The sequence below is a fragment of the Megalops cyprinoides genome, chromosome 4 (genome assembly GCF_013368585.1).
Source record: "Megalops cyprinoides isolate fMegCyp1 chromosome 4, fMegCyp1.pri, whole genome shotgun sequence".
Lineage (NCBI taxonomy): Eukaryota > Metazoa > Chordata > Actinopteri > Elopiformes > Megalopidae > Megalops > Megalops cyprinoides.
In genome coordinates, this window is record NC_050586.1 from 20,712,362 (window position 1) to 20,733,167 (window position 20,806).

The following is a 20,806-nucleotide window of genomic DNA, read 5'->3' on the forward strand; positions in this document are numbered from 1 at the left end:
TCAGCAGTTTTAAGGAAAGAGTCAAGTTAAACTGCTCCAAATGCCAGAAAGCAAGTGCCACCTGGCACTTTGTGAGTGCGTCTTACTGGCAGACCACCGGCCCCCGCCTTGAACTATAGGAGGTCTCTGTGGTACCAACAGATTTGTGTTGAAGTGAGCGGACACACCTTCTCATTGCTCTGCAGACTGTTCTGAATGCGCAAGACCTCCGCTCTCCTCTCCTCCAGCTCGGACGTCAGCTTGTCCATTTCAAACTTCTGCTCCTCCAGCTGTATAAGACAAGGCCGAGATGGCGAGGATGACAGGACATTCAAGTCACAGCAATCTGGCCAAAGTGTCCATGTCATGATAAGGTACAGGTGTACAGGGGGATAAGCTCATACAGGGATGGATGTGGGATGGGATGGAAGGGCCTCACCTTCATGTCAGCTTCCTGCTTGATGCGGTCCACCTCGAAGGCCAACTGCTGCTTCGTCCTGGCAACCTCCTCCTGTGTCTGCTGGCTGGCTGACAGCATTTTGACAGTATCCGCACTCTGCGCACACATGCAAATGTACATTTTTTGTCATGCTCACTTCATAAAAAAACATTTCAGCCTCTTCTTCACATAAAAGCCAGGAAGTTGGAGACATGAACTTTGGTCATATGGGAACACATTCATGGAGGCAATTTCCGTCACACTGACAATAATGCAAGTCTGAACACGTAGGGAGCTCACAGCATACACAAGTCCCTTGCGGACAGAGACATCACCAGCATAAGTCAAGGTGAGAATTAATCAGTTCCTAATTCTTTTTCACAGTGAGCCAGTTGTGTCTAGTCCAGAGTTGTGCTGCACAGTTGAAATCAGATTGAATCTGTAAAGTAGACAATTCTGATTTATACACAATACTTTTTTCTATATATCCCAGTTCAGGCAGGTTCTCTCCCTCTCTCTGCCTCTCTCTCTCTCTCTCTCACACACACACACACAAACAAAGGCATGCAGTCTCCATCGGAGATTGTCTTACTTTACCTTCCTTAGTAGCTCTGCATGGTTGCTGACCAGCTCAGCATGCTTCTCCTTCAGCTTGCAATAGCGCATCTCTGTAGCCTGGGCCCTCTCTGAAGGGAGAGAGAACAGGAGTCAGCTGGTCTGTGGTTTTCTCACTTTCATCTACTGTACTTTACCAACTCTAAACACACAGTCACATAATGTTGGCTGTAGTGCTGGAGCCAGTCATGTGTCTACCGTGTGGGGACACCATATCATTAAGGCTGTGCTTCAGCCTTGTTGTGTATTAGGATCAGTGATGGTTTTGATGCTGGTCTTAGTGTATGCCAATGTTAACAGCAGTTTGTGCTGTCCTAAGTGTCAGAAATGGTGGGGGTGAGCCTCGGTCAGCGCTCTCACTCTCTGCCTCCATGAACGTGGCCTGCAAGTTCTCGTGTTCGCCACTGAGCCTCCTCAAGGTCTCCAGCTCCATGCGCAACTGCTCGTTCTCCACCAGGGCGCGCTGTTTCTGCACCCGCTGCTCCTCCAGCTCTGCCTCTAGGCTGTTGATCTGGGACTTGAGCTGTGTGATGTAGCGTTGGGCCTGAGGAAGGAAGGAGAGTAGAGCGAACTGTCAGGGTGCCACCCTAACCCTCCAGATCTGCTCCAGTACCTATCCCAATTAAGTCCGCCCAAGCAAAATTGAACAGAGATGAAACCTAATACACATAATGTACATGCAAATCCATCCTATCATTGCTGCATTGTGCTTTGATCTGCCTCACATACACACACACATTCTCAGACACTGCAACTCCTGGTGCCCACCTCCATTTTACATTCTGAACCCACTTGTGACATTCCACACCACCAGCGTTGCCATGGCGTCTCCCCATCATAAGACCCACCCAATTCTACAGCACATAGCGTTCTTCCCCCACAATGTTACTCAAAACAACAAACAATATACACAGAAATACAATATCAATTGAGAAAAAGGATAACTTCAAAAACCATTACCATAATTAATCAGTAGACAAGACAAGGCATTGTTACATATTATAACATCTATTTACTTGTACTACATAAATGTAAAATTAAATTTAAGAAATGGTGATGTTGATCTCTTTACCTCAGTTTTGATCCTCTCCAGCTCGGCTTTCAACATCTCTATCTCCCGCCTCAGGTTGTCAATCTGGACATCCCTGCGGGCCAGCCAACATGCCCAAGAATGTCAGTGATCTTTCCTCAGTTTTCACAGCATTTCCACAATGAGGATTCCAACAGCCAGACTGTGCCTTGCCTCTTCTTTCTGCCATTTTCATTTCACTGAAACTAACCTTTCATTTCCCTGAAACTAACATCTGCTTTCTGCAGGTGTTCAGTTAAGTATCGCCAACCCAAAGTGTATCACAAGGGGACCTACTATTTACTGCTTTTCACTGCTTTTTCTCCCAATGAAACATCTGAATTTGTTTCCAAATTAAAAAAAACACTACATGCCGAGATGCATTATGATACCAATCCAAACAATATTGCTTTGAGGAGAGCAATGGAGAGCTTCATATCCTTTTACATTTTTTTTTTTTTTTACAGAGGAAGTTGTTACCTAATACAGTGAGTTACAACATTTGTGCTCCAACTACAGATGTACAGCATAGACAATAGGCATTGCTTGAATCAGAATATATTTTTGACAAAGTAAGAAGGTTGTATTGGGATCATGGTGTCACCTAGCACTTCATTATATTATGTTATTATGACCATACCCAAGTCTTTGAAGCACTGATTTCAGGTTCTAAATTATTGCCACTTCTTCATACCAGGCAAGATTTGGAGGAGTACTAATTTAAAGTAAACTAAACATAAACACTGTCAAGATATCAAAACAAAAGAACGCTAATTCAAATGTGCCCTCATGAGCAAGAACGATGAACTGTTACCTGTCATCAAAACCGCCATTGGGAGGCCCGAAGGTCTGATCAAATATGTCAAACTGTCAACAAAGAGGAGAAAAACAATACATTAATGCAGGTGATAGACTGGAGCCATGACTACAGGCCTGTCCTTGCCTTTCAGCTGAGATCTATCACCAGAGTGAGTGATGACCCCAGTGTGACATACCTGGGGCTGGACCTGCATGCTGGCTTGGGTCACCTCGCTGACCTCGATCAGTGGTTCGGGGTCGTCATCGTCCGGTGGCTCCTCGTCCTCAACAACAACCACAGGCTTGACGTGCTCAGCCAAGGCGGACGCGTGCAGGAAGTTGGGCGGGGACTGTCCATGCGGCATGGGAGGATAACAAAAAGAGCAAGAATGAGCCTGACCATTGCCTTTGTGCTACATTGCTATTTGATGACTCTCTGTCCTCAAACCAACCACACCCTTCGGGTGCACTTTATCTCTTACATCTGGTAGTTTGGGAATCTGAATGAGTCTCTTGAAGTACAGCATGTCTCTGGCTTTGTTGAGGAAGTTCTTGAGGCTGAAAAGAAGGGAAACGATGTTATTACCTACAGTGTGGCCTACTGTAGTTTTAAGTATAACATTATGTATATGTAAACGTATTTGTCTTTATCAATATCACTTCTGGTGGAGCAGGTATATTCCACTAAGGGACATGAAAACTTTCATTACCATCTAGCTTGAACCTGTAGCTGGTCAAAATGACAGACACGTTTTTCTGTTAATGGCCATTTAAACAGGTCAAATAGAAATACAGGAAAAAGACTCCTCTGAATACCAAAAGAGACTGTTCTCAAGGGTAATAGAGCAAATGGAGGTGTGGAAAAAAAGGCTCTGATTTTTCTCTGAGCTCCAAAGGAGGTCAAGTCTAGCCATGCTTGAGTACGTGATGACTTCCTTCACATTGTCCAAAAAGTACTACCGCTTAATTCTACTGCAAACAAATGCGCAAACATCAACAGCAGCAAAGATCAGACAATCATCATCAAATAGACCTCCTCATCGAAGGTCTTGAACCCACATACAGACAAACAAGTCATGCTGTTGTCGGCTTTAATCCAATTCTTAATGGAGAATGAGGTTTCCATAACTGCAGAGCAAACAGTATTGATAAATTCTCTGTCAAAACAGGTTTTTTGTTCATAGAGAATGAACCCACACCACTTCAAGGGATAATTTCTGTTTGTATCACTCCTGACTGTTTGGTTTCAGGGTGTAAATATACTCGGGCAGAGGTTGTACGCACCTTCCATTGTCCTGACAGTCATGCTGTTAATTGTTTGCCCATCACTAAGTAACAGGAAGTAAAACAAGCACACGTCTGTGACACTAACAACATCCTGCTCCCATTGGATATTAAACAAACTTCAACTGCAGGTGCAGAAATATGTGCACCCCTCATTAAAGTTTCATGTGATCCTATTAATGTTTCAGTGTAAACAATGCCTTGTGCCGTTTAAAGTTAGTAGCTCATCTGCAGTCTATCATTCCCCAACTTTCTGACCCCAGATGGACAGAAAGGAGGTTGCCAGCACAGACATAAGGAAATACCCATGCAATTATAGATGCACAGTCTTTACATAGACAGAAATAACATCTATTATTGCAGTGCTATGGCAGGCCAGTGCACTTCAGCTGCATGGACACTAGTGTCACTCCTAATACTGTTAGTGGAAAGGAGAGATCATGTTGCATGCTGGGCACTGTGGCCACTAATTTAAGGCCCTGTCAAATTACCTGTGGAACTGGTCATGGAATCGGTCTCGATGGCCTTGGAGAGTGTCTGCTGGCAAACCTGTAACCCAAAGCAACCCAACACTGTCGCAGTCATCCTCAGCTCATTCACACAAGAAACAGTCACCTTTAGTTCATACTAGCAAATGCAAAAAAGGAAATCATTATTATTATTAAAAGGAGCAAGGCTATTTCAAAACAATATATGTTTAAAGACTACAATATAGCTAGAAAATAGCTTCACTGATCTGAATTACACTAAAGAGCAGGTCAATGTAAAGATACTGAATCTGTTCATTTCTGGCAAGGAAGGGAAAAACTTGGCCGAATAACAACATAATGTAGTGTACCATAATATATTACAGTGAACCATCTATGACCACAGGGCAAAAGGGTGAGGGGACAGGTTACAGGCACAGAGATACATGGCGCAGGGTGCTCTGCTCAAGGGTGGGGTCACTCACAGGCATGCAGCTTGAAGAGCAGCTTGACCGTGTAGTGGTAGAGGTGGCTGCAGTCCTGGATCACCTGGATGAGGGGGGCCAGACGGCACTGTCCTGATGTGGTGGTGGAGATGGCAATAGACGTGTTGAGCTGCCGGATCACTGAAGGGAGAGGACAAAGTGTCACAGCCATGTCAGCCCACATACGATGGCTAGGCTTAGAACCCGCCTCCACACCATGCCCTGTGGACGTGATTAGACAAAACTTATACAGCACTGAGAGGTGCCAGTGACTCATCCACCACTGGAGATCAGGCACTGAGGTAATTGCTGTAATTATGTCACAGTGCAAAAAAAAAAAAAAAAAAAAGGTGACAAAAATAACATCGCTGACACAGGAACGCCTGATGCTCTTTTTCGATCAGATGACAAAATTCAGCATTTCCAATAGAGACGCTATCTACCAGCATGTCAAGCACGCAATGTCTGAATGGTCAGAGGAGTGGCGGAACTCACACCCTAACATGTTTACCATTGCACAATATGGAACAAGGTAAGCACAATTTTAGCTTTTAAGGACCAGAGACCAGATTCAGGCCATATCCCAAATACACTGTTAAGGTGTAGGGTCCTGGCTACAACACTGTGACATCTCCTCAAGTCAGAAATGTAGCTGCAGTTCAAGATGAAACAAATGCATTAATAGAATGAGCCCTTTGCAACCACTGCAAGGCTGTTGTAACTGAACTACTTTTCCCCGGTTTGCAAGAATGTTACACTCCGCTGAGATCACATGACCACATCATTTCTCCTGAGCACAATGGCCACCCTCTCCCGCCGGCGCAGCACCCTTGGAGCAGGGCGCGGTGTGAGCGAAAGCTTTAATGAGCCTCTACCCATGTCGCTCGGGTGATGAAACCGCTCATCCCCGACCCTCCCAGGACTCAGTTTACAGGGGCAGCCCACACACAGGGAGCTTTCAGGACGCAGTAGGCAGAACGAGGGCACGGCTCCGGATCAGGTTGCCCTTCCTTTCAGAGCGGAGGGGAGGGATGACTCACCTGCCTCCGCCAACTTCAGCTCCGCGTCCAGGTAATCAAACACCTCCACCGTGAGCTGGAACCTGCGGGAGAGAAACGGACACCAGCTTAGTTACTGGCCCTCCCTTTATAAATGCTAATTTCTTCCTCTGAGCGAGGAGCACAAAGGGACCCATTCCCACACCAGCCTCCTCAAGGTTTCACTAATGCATGTTCAGGTAAATGTGATCCACGGGCAAAGCAGTAGAGGAAGACACAGCAGTCATATTACTGAATACTGTACTCCCACAGAGATGGAGACATTAGACACAACCACCTGCCCAAGCCTGGAGCTGGGACAATGACATACAAAGCTTTCATACAGTTTGGGAAGACATGGGCAGGACAGATCAGTAACCCTACACGTCACCCCTTCTTCACTTCTCCTTTCAGACACTCAAGTGAACAGTCTGTGTACTCATTCGAAAAAAGTGGTGTGTTTTAACAAAATTAAATAAAGGCTCATGAGTGCCTCAACTGGTAAAGGTGCTCATTCTGAGTGTTAGCGGAGTCCTATGTGCCTAAGACATCTAAAGATTGAGTGTGGACTGTGCTATATAACCTGACACTGACCAGGAGTTTACAGCTAAGGAGCACAACTGGCTCTGCTCTGCCACAGTAGGGGGAGTTACGTTGGCTGGCGTCCCTTGTTGCACCACTCATCAACAGAGACGAAAGACTCGTGGGGCACCAATGAATTGCTCAGATGACCTCTGTGAGAGATGCTCCAAACCACAATTGGTAAAATAGCATCACAAAGCAAAGGTTTTTGAAAGACCCCATTTTGTTTCTAGGCCAAAATCCCGAAGGATGGGAAAGCATAAGAAGGGATGTCAGGTTGACGCAGACTCACACGTGGTTGATGTCGGCTCCAGCAGCACGCTCTAGGACCTCATCTGAAGCTTCCAGGTTAGGACGGATTTCTGGATGCTGCAGGGAAGAGGATATTGTAACATGATGATGCTATCACTAAAAGCCTGCTTTTTCTGGATCCATATTACTAATCTGTTCACAACGTACGTTTCTCTTTCCTTGCTGGAAGGATCCAGCAAACTTGTTATTTTGTGCTGTGAGTGCTCTTGGGACTGTTGTGTATTACACAAAAAGACATAATGCATTTATAATATACAGTTATTTACTTCCCTGTGAATGATAACTTTTTTCGAGGAGCAACCTCTAAGATAATACAGTTTATGGAGCTGTCGTCCTTTCCATGGCCAGTATCCACTAGCCTATCTATGCTGGATGTGGTCATTTACCTTCATGTGGAATTCCATCTTTGTGCACAGGAGTTTGGTGTACAGAGCGACGAGCTGTCCATATCGATCATGGAGGTTGCCCTGGAAATGCATACAGCGAGCAGGCCTCAAGATTCTCAGCTCAGTGTAACGGCATGCTAACACAGTTCAGTAGCTCTTTCCTCTGTTTTTTATCTTTCCCAGCAGCTTAAGTGCAATGACAAATCTTTGCTCTCGACAGCACAAAGGAGATGAATGCCGCCTTCTCCGTGGCTGTAGTTTTTGAGTTGGAGCCCAAAAGAAAATGTACAATTTCAAGCTGGGTGACTTATCTCATCCAATGCTGCAGTCACACAGGAGCGATGAGGCAAAACTAATGTTAACCCTCCAATACAGTCATATACAGCCAGTGGCTATTTTTCATACTACAAGTCAAACAGTGCACCACAGTGCACCAATGACATCATCAATTTAAAGGCCCCTGACAAATCACAGGATGCCTGAAAGATGTCTATCAAATCCTATCCCCAGCATGACAAACTCAATGAGTTCTACCACTGTGGGCTCCCTGTTATTTTCAACAGCTGACACATCTGATTTCAAACCCAGGCCGCAGACCTTAGCCTGTACTCAAGATGAACACTTTACTGACTGAGCCCCTTGGGAGCCCTAGAATGATCCCCTGTGCTTTGTGCCAGATGCAACAGCAGACAGACCTGAATGGACAAGGTCAGGAGAACACAGGGTCACTGTATTTACAGAAAGTGTGGGAAGCTATTCCTACTATGTGTCCATAGAAGGAATGCGAGGTGTGAGGTTATGCATCTAAAAAATTATGTTATTTCCTAGTGGAATGGATGGAAATGCTTTCACAGTGTAGTAAGCACACTGCCAGCATTCCATTCCAGGTTATTCAATAACAGCCATATTGTGCCACAAACCCACAAACATTTTCTGAACAACATTCCCGTGTACTGGGGTCACCTGTGAAGCAGTTACTTTCATTCAGCTACGTCTCTCCCAAAATCATTCTGCACACCCCACGTTAAACACATTTTTAGCATTTTAGCATTGCTACAGCAGACCCCTCCTTCTTCCCTCTTTAACAGCATATTAGCTCAGACTGACCAGCCTTATCAGACTGCTCAGACTTATCAGCATGTGCCAGGCCTGTTTTGTTCAGCCTTACATATATTAGTAGGCCTGATATATGAAAGGTAACTGTGGCTAAGGTTGACCAAATTCATCAACCCCCTTGCATCTCTGACCCCCACTCACCCAAAGTGCTCCTGTCTCAGTTATGTTACTCTGGTGCCTTATGCAATCCTGCAGGCTCTGGAGAAAGAACAGTGGACACACAACTTAATTTACACCACACAGAAGAATGGAATAAATGTCAAATAAGACTGATCCCATAACACATAATTTTTCATCCTTCTCTGGTGAGGGTGGTCAGTGAAATTCACCTCTCCACCATGTCCTTTGGAAGTGCGATCCCTTTCAGAGCAACAGACTAGCAGGAAAGATAATGACTTAAAAATAAATGTGGTCTGAGATCAAACAATCCTAATATGACAAATCTGTACCCCTCTTTTCCTCCTCCTTTGCTCTGAGAGAACTGGGATGAAGAAGAGGGAGAGGAAGAGGAAGAACTCACGTTGTGGTGTCCATCTCGCAGGACCTTGTGCAGCACATGGCAGAACTTCCAGCTGAGGATGGAGCTGCTGGCCAGCGGCAGCCCCAGGGCGTAAGACCAGAAAGTGAAGGCCCCCTTCTCCCGATGGGTCCCCAGAATGATCCCTGCAGGGTCGTCAAGGAGGAGCCAGCCAGTACAGATCACAGCATTACACACTTCACACAGACACATGAACATGACAGCACATGCACAAACACACACATACACGCCCCACTGAAGAAGAAGGAAAAAAAAAAATCAAGAAATAGCATTGCTGTTGCCGTGGAAACCTCAACATAAATGTGAGTTATAATTAGATCTAACCGGTGAATGTGAGGAAATGGGCACAGACTGGAACAATGAATAAATAGTACCAATCTAGTTTTTTATCTGCAATTGATGGCAAGACAGCACTTAATTACCTGACCCTCCCTAATGGGTAGGTATTATCAACTTACTTTACAGACTGGAAAAGGAAATGTCTACATCTTTTCAGACTGTTACAAAATATGACCCATCCCTAATCCCTATGGGTCTTGGGAAGAATGGTATGAGAACACTGAACTGTACAGGTTGTAAGAGAGCATAATTTTCCTTTAAATTCCAGAGTATAACAGATGGCTGCTTCACCTATAGCTTTTCTCCCCGGTGTCCCTGATGCCCTACCAGCAGGAGCAGTGCAAGCAGCTCTGAGTGACTGAGGCTCCAGTTGAGTGTGTGCCTGTGTGTGTGTGTGTGTATGTGTGTGTGAGTGAGAGAGAGAGAGAGAGAATTAACAATAAATGATTATGCTATGATTATTAACATTTATTGACTGTGTGATTACATAGATAACCTATAGACAACAAGTGTGTGATCCCATGCATGCAATCCCATTTCTGGACAATACATGGCCGTGTGTTTAACAAGCACATGCTTGTGTCAGTGTAGTAAGCATACATACAGTCCCAACTGTGTGACATCACTGATGTTCCATTTCCCAGAGACAGCCATTGTTAATAATGTGGGCAATCATGCGATGTGTGCGAAATTGTGATTCACGGTGTCTGGGCATCAAAAAGGATACTGCGAGCATGTTTCTCCTTCACCGGCGTCTCACTGGAGTTGATTGCTTTGCTGATGCTGCTGAGCTGAGAGAGAGAGGGAGGGAGGAGGTCAGGGGTTCTGTTTCATTTGTCAATCTCCTTCAGCATCTTTGAGCCTTGTGCTTCCAGAAACACGGCACACAGCCTCTTCAAAAGGCAACTCATCAGCTCAGCTCAATACTGTACATCCATTTCAGTTTAACTTCAGCATTTCAGGAGCCTTCTGCTGACGTGGAAATTAGGTCAGCGAATCTGGAGTTACGTATGAGCATAATGAATTTTGGCTGAAACACTGACAGGTTAAAAGGACTTCACTGATGAGTAAGTCCTTATAGTGTGTGTGTAAGATGTGTAAGAACTCCATGTAATTCAAATAAATTAGTTGGTTTTCCCATCACAGGTATGAGGCAATGTGCCCTTACAGCGCAAATTGTCTAAATTACAGGCTGGATCTGTATTTTAATTTAACCTCGGCCTTAATTCTTTATAATTTAATCAGTGCTTTTACTGTATGATGTAGGGAGAGACAATGTGTTTTTGAGTTTTGGTCAAGTTTTTTTATTTATGATTGTGTCCCATCAGTGAAATCCTTTTGACCTCCCATTGAGGTCAGAACACAAACACACTGACTAAGAGGGAGGTACACACATCTCTACTTCCCTTTGAGTGTGTGTGTGTGTGTGTGTGTGTGTGTGTGTGTGTGTGTGTGTGTGTGTGTGTGTGTGTGTGTACCATGCCCCTGATGGGTGGGAAATAAATCAGGTGGCCTGGGTCACACAGTGGGATTGGTGCTGACAGAGGCACATGACCAACATGACTACACCGTGACAATTGTGATGGGGGTAAACAGTTGGCTTGGCCACCCTACGATCTTGTTTCCATTTGTAAGCACAATCAGGGTAGATGGAGCATGCAAGCCTGACCGGGGTGCATTCTGGGACTTTCGCTAGAGGTGGAGTCACAAGGCTTTGCAAAGGTCAGCATTTCCCCTATTGTTTAATTCCTCTGAGTCCACGGCTGGCAAACAGCCAGAGCTGCCACCTCCCTAAACCTACTGAACACTATGCACTCTCATACACACTTTCACTAACGACACAGAACACAGAAGGGCCATTCCAATGCAGCTTCAACAATGTGTCTGTATATTCTGTGTCTTCTCCACACACGTAGTAAATGCACAACATGAAAGCGGGAAATTAAGAAAAAACTTAAAGTAATGGTGGGGGGACCAGACTTGCATCATTCTCAGCCACATGGTACAACTCCTTAGAAAAGAAATGATCAAGCATTAACAGAAGTGTTTTGAGCATGACTGACACCAAGTGTCATCTTTAAACGCAAACGTGCTGGGAACTCTTACTGCACTAACTTTCACGCTCAAAACCCGCCAAATGAAGGCTGCTCGGACACCTTCACCATCAGTGCCTTGGATACCATCACAACTCCAATCATCACGACCGTATGGCTTACACATTGAGCGCTCACCACACTGACTTTCAGTGACAACTCAAGCTGAGCTAGGGGCTGCTGGCTCTCCAAACTGCATGCTGGCAAAAAGGCCACAAGACAGCTAGCCGAAGAAAGATCAAAATTTACAAAGAGAGGACACCAAGTCAGACTGCCAAGGACAATGCGTGTGCCAGCCTTCCTGAAAATCTGAGAGAGACTTGTCAAAATGGATCAAATTTCACACACAATGACCCACATGAAGTTACAGAGCAAAGTTATAGCTGTGCTTCCATCACGTTTGCCTCACACAGACCTTCTCTTTACCCCTGAACGCATTCAACGAAGAGGTCAACTCAGGCCCCCGCGTGAAAAGGTTGCATTTAACACACTTAATCGGCCGTGCCTAATGCTTGTTACCATGTGTACTTTTCTCCCACACACACAAGAGCTTTGGAGCCACAGCTGCATTGTAGAAGGGCAGACATTAACTGCGATGGGGAGTAAATTGGGAGTTGATGAGGTAAGTGAAATGTTTCCCTGTGGTCCAAGTTTTGGGCATGCCATATTTTAATCGGCGACACTTGCTAGATAGTATTTCGGACTCCCACGTTTACACCTCCAACAGCCCTAATTATCCTCTCTCTACAATGGTTTTACAGAATGGGAACATGGAAATTCACTGCTGTGAAGGACTCATTCTTAAAATAGCTTGTTTACCTAATTGACTTTAATTACCATTACACAAACAATCGTCCTAAGGACCTGACACACAGACTGACTTTTGAAACTTAAGTTCCAGCTACCTTAAATTCTACTTTGATCCCATCAGTTCATTCACAAAAACAAACCGCAATCCTACCATTCGCACAGAAACCCGGAAAAATTTGCCTAAGTTCTATTTCTCAGCTTCCTTTCATGTTCTTTGCACTTGAACCTGCGTAGTGACATTTGAAAGTTCAGAGTATCTAGAGGAGGCCATGTTCACAGAGGCATCAATCCCTTCTTTCTCTTCAGCCCCAGTACTTGCCTGGAGAGAGTCTTCACTCCGCATTGCAGATGTCACTGGGGGAGACAATGTTCAGGGACGTCAACAAAAAACCCACATTTGTCTCTTGGTTCTTGCACTTCAGAACTCAAACACCACAATTACGCTGTCAGTGGTAAACCTGTTTTGTGATAGCTGTGTTAAGTGTTTTTGGCCAGTACTCACTGAAATCAAATCAAAATAGCAAATGTTACCGTTTTCACAAACTGCTGTCACATTTCAGAAAACATTGCGCATGATGACCTAAAGACAAAGTTTACATGCAGACGGGTGCATGGCAGCGCTCCTTTCCTCATGCATAACCGCAGCCCTGGCACCTTGTTGATGAAACACAAAATCAGCCCTCTCCCTCTTTCTCTCCAGGGCTGCAGTTTCTGCACTACAAAGGTCTGTTTTGCAGGAGACCACAGGCCCCGGGGGCCAGATCCTTCTCTCACTGTTTATGATGACAATGGCGATGAAAGGGACAGTGTCCCGGCCAGAATGCAACACCAGCAGCCGCAGGCAACTAAACCAACGGGAATTTCAAGTCATAGCAAGTGCCATCCGTGGACAAGTTAAATAAAAAAAAAATCCTTTTCAAATGCGGTGTACATTGTGTCCACAAGGGCTGGGCCAACCACGGATGAATTGTGAAAGAATACATTTCTGCGGCCAAGCAACAAAGGACATTGAAGGGAAACAAAAGAGAAAGGGAACACCCAGTCTCTTAACTTCGCAGCTCAACACATTCAAAAGGGGTACGCCGAGGCAGGGCGAGCTCAAATCCAAGCACCCTTCATAGACCACACTCCAGGTGCTGACCGGCTGTTCAGTCTCTTCTAGAGCAATCCCACGGTGACCATGTGTGAGACTCTCTTCAATCAGAGGCTGCGATTTTTGGGCCTGACCCCAACCGAAGGCAAACTACGTCTGAGAGCAGCTGCCCCACGTGATGTGGTGGACTCAAGCGTATGTAAATGTTGGTTTCCTGTGAGGAGGCAAGCATAGACGTACATTCATGCATACTAAAGATAAGGAGTGATCTCTGAGCTTGGACTGATGCTGTACTCTGCCTCAACTGAGTAAAACGAAGCTTACAACTGTCTATTGTATCACATGGTGAAGTAAGGACATTATCTTTTGTATGTGTTATCTATTGTCAGATGCAACAAAAATATTTCGATATGAACATCCTTTTCACATGTACTTTCATGCTATCATCATCATTACCATCATCACCACAATTATCATTGGAAAACACAACTGCAACTACCATTACTGTAATTGTTATCATTACCATCATCCTCATCTCCCAACCTTCCAGCCTCTCCACTCATCAAGTACATGTATAGATGGTGTAGACAGAGTCTGTCCACAAGTCCTGACCATGGACCAGGTTAAACATTTTTCGAATAGTAAATAGACGTGCGATGAGTATTGGTGCTAGCTAATCCTAGCTCAGAGGGAGCACAGAGTACCTAGCATGTGTGTGGACTTGCTTGCTTGCTTAAGAGCCAGCCCATGCTCACATGCTGAAAAGAGCAGGAAGAGTTACACAGATTTCTATACAGTCTCTGCCAAGCTCCCCCAGATGCAGCTGGAAATCTGGATGGTGCAACATGTTCCTTGGTGTGCATCACCACAGAAAATCCAGCTCTGACACCCGCTTTCACCCAGCTGACCCGGCACAGCCCAGACTGAACAGCACTGAGGCTCTCCAAAGAGGACCTCTGGTGAAAAACACAATGATGTCACTGCCCCAAGAGGAAGATCCACATGACCGCCAGGTGGGCCACGCCTTCCGGCCAACACTGAGTCATCGTGGCACGCCTCCAGCAGGCGCACTCTGTGGGTTTACTGCATTTAATAACAGTATACACATTATCCCCGAGATAGTTTGATACATGGCTGGATCAAATCAGAGTTGCATTTTTTTCACTCCCAGGATGGAAATCCTGAGCAAACAATGAGGCCAGGAAAAGAGTGGGGCCACCCAACAATGGACTCAGGCATTCTAAATGGCCATCCCCACAGGATTGCTCATAAAGCAACCCCCACCCCCGTAACTAGCTTGCTGAACAGTGCAATGCCGATGAGGAGACTAGGGCAGGTACACCTGCAAGAAGCCCAAACACTTCCCTCTCCAACAACAAACACACTGCACTGGCAGAGAAATACTGCGGATGTCAGGGAACCTCCACAGGGATCCCTGCAGTGGACTCTGCTGCCACCTCACCAGCTCAGATTGGACAGTAATGTACAACAGATGGTGAAATGAGGAAATCAGGAATCTGCCAAAGATACTTCCATTCATTATGAAATTGTGCAACAAAGATGACGGGAAAAAAAGGACAAGGGGAAGTCCAGCTACGGTTCAGTATACTCCCCACCCCAAAGGTATTCACAACAATCCAGGGCTGGGATACAGTGTAATTTAAACCCTCTTCAACAGACTCAATCTCCAAATCACCTTCACTCGTCTCCTTAAACACACAATGACATTCACTTTCTAACACATACACTTTTCTCACTCACTCTAATGCACACACACTCTGCTCACTCAAGTAAATTCTCTGAATTCTACCAACACACGCACACAAACTCCCTCAAACTCACATTCTTGCTCTCTCACCCACACACACACCTTTGGGAGAGACCTGCAAGGCAAGCTGGGAGCAAGAAGCTGGGGAGCCCCCACCACATAAAGACTTCATTAAGGTAGAGAGGGGGAGGTCAACTGCAGCCACAACCCCCCCCCCCAGCTCTGCACAGAGGGCCCAGTGTGGGCTTCTAGCAGCCACCCCCCCACACACAGCCAGCCCTGGTTGTGAGTGGCCTAGTTAATGAACAAGTCCCCTTGTAGAGCCGGCGTTAGCCCTGGTTCATTATGGGTGATGAGGCGGGGGCGGGGGTGGGGGTGTGGGACAATGGGAGGTTTGTGGGGGAACGGCGTCAGCTGGGGCCAGAGCTGAACACTAGCCACACTCTGGCACGCAGTGCCTGGCACCGACGCTTCGGCAGATGGCCACTGAGCATCTATAATGCATTCAGACCGCCTGTCCCTTTAAAAGAGAGAGAGAGATATAGAGGAGAGAGAGGGTAGAGAGAGGAAAGAGAGAGGGGGAAGAGAGAGCGACATCATAGTGGCTGATTGCAGACGGCCCCAACCTTGTTACGCTGACTCGATCAGTAGACCATTCAGCACAATGAAGCAAGTGCAATACAGTTACCAGCATGTCTAGAGCCTCTACATTTAATCATTTCTCACTATCCTCTGCTCACTATTTGCAGGGTTACGAGTCACATCACAGCACGTACACACATCAACACACACCACATAGTGTTTTCGTCTTACGTCTTCAAAAAAAGACTAAAATGAATTACAATGTCAGTGCAGTTTCTGAGAAAATTCAGGTTCTGGTTATGTAACAACAGAGGCTTTAGGTATAAATTAATCTGGCTGCTAACGGGAGCAGCTCATCTTTTCAGGCACTAAATGGGTCAGACGGAATGACACACTTTGCAGTTCCATCCCCGAGCCTTTAAAGCGGTGTCAGTAGCGCCACTCCCGCACACGGTGGCTTACAGGCAAAGGAATCCACTCATGGCAATCCCCAGTGCAGAGGTCCTGTGTCTGCTTACCTTGTGGTCCCTGCATCTCAGCACAGACTCCTTGTGCTTGGACATCCTAGCCTAGTGGCTGTGGTCAGCGCAGCTCCAGTGTGGGCTACCTGGCACTAAGCACACCTGTTTATTAAATGTCCTTATCAGCTTAATTCAACAGACTGTTGGGGCTAACCATCAAGGTCAGGCAGGGCCCAGCCGTTGTCACTGCTAATGCTAGCAATCTGAGAGCAACAGTAAGATTCTGCTAATGCTGACACACTGACACTTGCAGTAGCCCACTGAGACTAACACCACCAATCCTGTGAAAACACTAACATGCTGAGACCAGCTCAAACACACTGACGTGCTTGATCTGCACATTAATTTTTCTGCACAAAAAATTGCTTATTAGCAGAAGGGGAATGCTGCCTCCTGCCATTCTACAATGGAGAGGAGAAAGAGGGGAAATAAGGAGGTGAGAGCCACGCTCAGTGCAATGTCAAGCCCTCGAGGGATGAAGAAAGCAGCACTGACCGCACATCCAGGCTGTGAACATACTGAGGGTCTGACACGCCAAAGCTCTAATCTCAGGATCTGGCCTTTCTCTCTCCCCCCCCACCGGGAAGTGTATGTCTGCCACATGGATCAGTGACAAGCGACATCAGCTGCTCTCCACTCAAAGATGAGAGCGGCACCAATACGCTCCGCCCCCTTCTACTGGGCATGCTCAGTCAACCACACTGGACATCTGTCCCAGTCCTGTCCATCTACTGGAGCATGTAAGGTTAGGGACTGGAAGAAACCACTCACTGTTTCACATGCCAATAAGCTGAGGTCTGCTTTGTGCCAGCCACATTAGAATCAGTCACCCAACAACCATGGAACATCCAGAGAAGTGACACACTGCAACACCACAACAACATAGCACATGACATTTCTTTGTAGACTGTAAGTAAACAAGCTACTGCCCACCACCAATAACATAAATATTACAAATATATTTGCACTATCATTTGCTGTACCACCTTATATTGGAGTAAAAATGTATGTTTAAGCAGTATGGTCTTACTCCGATATAAGGTGGTACTGAAAAAAAATTACATTATTAAAGACTACAAAGAAATGGTTATGCTAGAATGAATGAACACTGCATCAGTTATAATAATGCAAGGGGTAACTATAAATATGGGTAAGGGACAAGGGTAAACTACATATATGTAGTCAATGCATGTGCAGAGTGTCAATGTTTATAATAATATCCACCTCACACTTGTCTTGACTACAATTTTACATAAATTCAAACTGTTTTCTGTGAAGGAATGCAGTGTGTCAACACTGCTGCCCTGATAAGTAATACAACCAGCGGGCAAGTGTTCACTGACACAGCTACACTACACTTGTGGTAGGGAGAGAGGCCTATCTCTGAGTAATGGGGCAGGAAAATGAAGGCGCGCAGGACTAGATTTGCTTCAGTCATGACATATGTTCTCTCATCAGTTAGCATGGCTGCCTACAAAAAGTGGTATAGTTGAAATTCCACTGTATCACATTCCCCCTTCTGCCTCTGATTCTTGCTTCATCACAAAGCACAAGTCGCGGCAAAGCTACGGCCCAGTTATCTGGATAGAAACTTGATCCCATCTCGGCGTTCCTTTCTTCCTTGCGATGAAGAGGCTGTGCCTTCACCGAGTCCCCCAACCACTCCAGCTTGTCCTTCATGAAGACACCCCTGAACACTGCAGAGGGGGTTGTGTTTCACAGTATGGCAAACAGCGCTGCTGTCTCTCACAGCTTCAGTCTCAAGCTTAGCTTAGCAACCATCGTGAGTCTGCTACACTGTAGAACAACCACTTCCGTGCACCAGGTCATTTAAGATTTGCTTAAACCACATTTACCAGTTTGACATTCAATACGGCAAGACCCTTCCACTTGCATCTCCCTTTTCATTCCACCCTTGTAATGGTTTTGAAAGAAAAGGAAAAAAAAAACTTTTGTTTGCTGAAAGCCAGCTGGTCTTTCTTGCATTGCATATGGTCTGCAAAAATATGAGAAAAACAGTGGATCCATGAGAGAAGAGAACAAATATGTGATGCTACAAAGAGAGAGGGATGCTGCTGGGTTTACAGAAGGATTTGACAAAAACCTTCTGAACTTCTCATGTAATTTACTGCACATGGTACATCTTAGGGGATGATAATTAAATTCAGAGAAAGGAGATCAGAAAAGATAGAAACAGCACATGGCGTACGTAATAAGGACACATGTGGTCACTAATCCCATTTCTGATTGGTGGCCAGTGACTGTGGGCAAGTACAGTCTTGCTATGGAAATGGCCGGTCCTTTTCATGCTCAAAAAGCCTGAGATAACAGGAAAAAGAGAGGGAAATTACCTGCAATAAACTTTAAGCGGCACCTGTGTTGTGGTGTCACAGCCTCTCTCTCACACAGGAAGCACCTTGACAGTTCTAAAATTCTGGGTTAACGGGTGCTGGGGAAGTAGAAAGAGGGGTCCCCAGTTAGATTAGTCAGTGCTGGAGATTCTGTCTGTAGGATCAGGGACAGCAGGAGGACTGGAGGCAGCCCAGTCTGATCTCCTCCACAGGCAGGAAGTCAGCCTGCCAGATGCACCCCCCAGCACAACCCGGCTAACCGTTGGTGCCATGTCAACGTGAGTCAGGCCACAGCAATTTCTGCCACCTCAACCAGACACTCTCACGTCCCTGCCAGTCGGGAGATTGTACGATGGTGAACATCAGCAGATCGCTAAAGTAATGAAAAATCCAGACAGCTCAACTTCCGAGGACAATGACAACTGTTGAATTAGCTTTTCATTGCCGTTTAACACCACGCTTACGCAGTTTGGCTGGGTCTTCTTTGCAGTGTGTACTGTCAGCAGATCAATGTTTGTGCTGTTGCTGGCCAAAGTCCTTGGGGCCTCTTGTGCGCGCTCAACTTTGGCTTTCCCCAAAGGGATGACGACACCCATCTAATCACCCCCCCCCCCCCCACCCCCCACTTCCTCTTCCTGTAGATGCTCCGTTTCCATGGAGACTCCAGCACTTGTTCAGTGGCTCCATGGCACTCTTGTTATCTCAGCAGTGGTTGGCCTTGCTGTGCAGGGAAACCCAAGCTACGGCACCTCCATACACCCAGTGCTTTCCAAGTGCAATCATGTGCATTATAAGGGTGAAAATACCAGCCCTTTAGCAGCATACAACAGAACCTGCATCAGAAGTGCTGATATTACTGGATTGCCACAGCCCAGCAGGTTCCATGAGCTTCACACAGAGCTCCTTCACGGTGGTTTCACAAAAAAAAAAAAAAAAATCTCTAATAGTGAATGTGTACACCTCTATCTGCCACGATGGGAGCTTGGAATTCAGAAATGAGGGAGGACCTGCAGCATAAACAGCTGGGATCATGTGGGAAACTGCAATAACCATGTGAATAATGCTAATAAAAAACAAGAGAGTGCTGAGGAACGCTAAACTGCAATTCATAGCTATGGTCATTGGCTGAACACTACTCTAAATTAAGTAAAAAAAAAAAAAAAAGATCAATTTAGAATTCATCAATCAATTTATGTGAATGAATACCTTACTCCTTCCTATACCGTCAAAAGGTCACTGCAACAGTACAACAACATCAGCTGTAGACCCTCTGGCGTCTATGAGAAAACAAATTAAGAACCTGTCAGACCAGTCCATCATACGGACATACAGTGTTCTAAAACTCTTGTGCTGAATCTCTTTCAGCTTTCTTACGGCAATTATTGGGGTTAAGATTAGATCTGTCTCCAGCAATTCTGGATCGGCGCTTGGGGGACCATACACTAGAAATATATATATATATCATTATGTCACTGACAGACTCACTCTCCTCTACCTGGTCTACATCAAAAATGAACAAGGTAAACTGAATGTTAGTGTACAACACTGGATCAGGAATGACAATGAATAAAACCTTGGAACAAAATTAGAATTACATTAGAAACATTTACTTACATTTTATTGCATGTTCTACCATGGACTATTATGAGCAGTGTTTTTTACTACATTTAATATATGCATTTCCTCTGTAGAAACCACAGACATTTTCTACACACAACCTCAGCAGCTTTAGTGGTGGACAGTCAACTGTTTTTTGGATCTTCCTTTATAATAATGTCATAGGCCATATGTAAATTTTCATTCTATATGAAAAGCAGCCTGTGGGGAGTGGACTGACACCTTATGACTCGTACATTCTTATATGTACACAGTAAATAGTTGGGTTGAAGTGACAGCACAGCAAATGTAGCTTTCTCGCATGGCCGCCAGTTCACAGCTATGATGTCTGAACACCATTGTGCATGTCAGCTGGAAAAGAATGTGCCACTCTGGGAACAGGGAGAAAATGAGGGACCAAGACAGCCACATGAAACCAAGCAAATCTATGTGCAAGGGCATCACTTTATGCTCACAATAATTCAGCCATTAAGACAGAGGGGACAGACCTCTCCAAGAGAGCACTGCCGAACCTGATGCTCACAG

At 45.5% G+C, this 20,806-nt stretch overlaps 1 protein-coding gene across 2 annotated transcripts in view; it reads right to left on the minus strand.

Moving 5' to 3' along the window:
* The window catches only part of hip1rb (huntingtin interacting protein 1 related b), a 31,651-nt gene that overhangs the window by 8,553 nt on the left and 2,292 nt on the right, over positions 1-20,806 (minus strand). For both annotated transcript variants that reach the window (XM_036526596.1, XM_036526595.1), the window contains exons 2-17: positions 10,174-10,237; positions 9,090-9,232; positions 8,711-8,767; positions 7,454-7,534; positions 7,048-7,124; positions 6,177-6,238; positions 5,137-5,277; positions 4,676-4,733; positions 3,383-3,458; positions 3,098-3,250; positions 2,917-2,969; positions 2,106-2,178; positions 1,394-1,577; positions 1,016-1,104; positions 419-535; positions 168-269 (exon numbers count right to left, since the gene is read on the minus strand). In XM_036526596.1, coding sequence (XP_036382489.1) covers positions 168-269; positions 419-535; positions 1,016-1,104; positions 1,394-1,577; positions 2,106-2,178; positions 2,917-2,969; positions 3,098-3,250; positions 3,383-3,458; positions 4,676-4,733; positions 5,137-5,277; positions 6,177-6,238; positions 7,048-7,124; positions 7,454-7,534; positions 8,711-8,767; positions 9,090-9,232; positions 10,174-10,237 — 1,530 coding nt within the window. The remainder of the gene's footprint in view (positions 1-167; positions 270-418; positions 536-1,015; positions 1,105-1,393; positions 1,578-2,105; positions 2,179-2,916; positions 2,970-3,097; positions 3,251-3,382; positions 3,459-4,675; positions 4,734-5,136; positions 5,278-6,176; positions 6,239-7,047; positions 7,125-7,453; positions 7,535-8,710; positions 8,768-9,089; positions 9,233-10,173; positions 10,238-20,806) is intronic.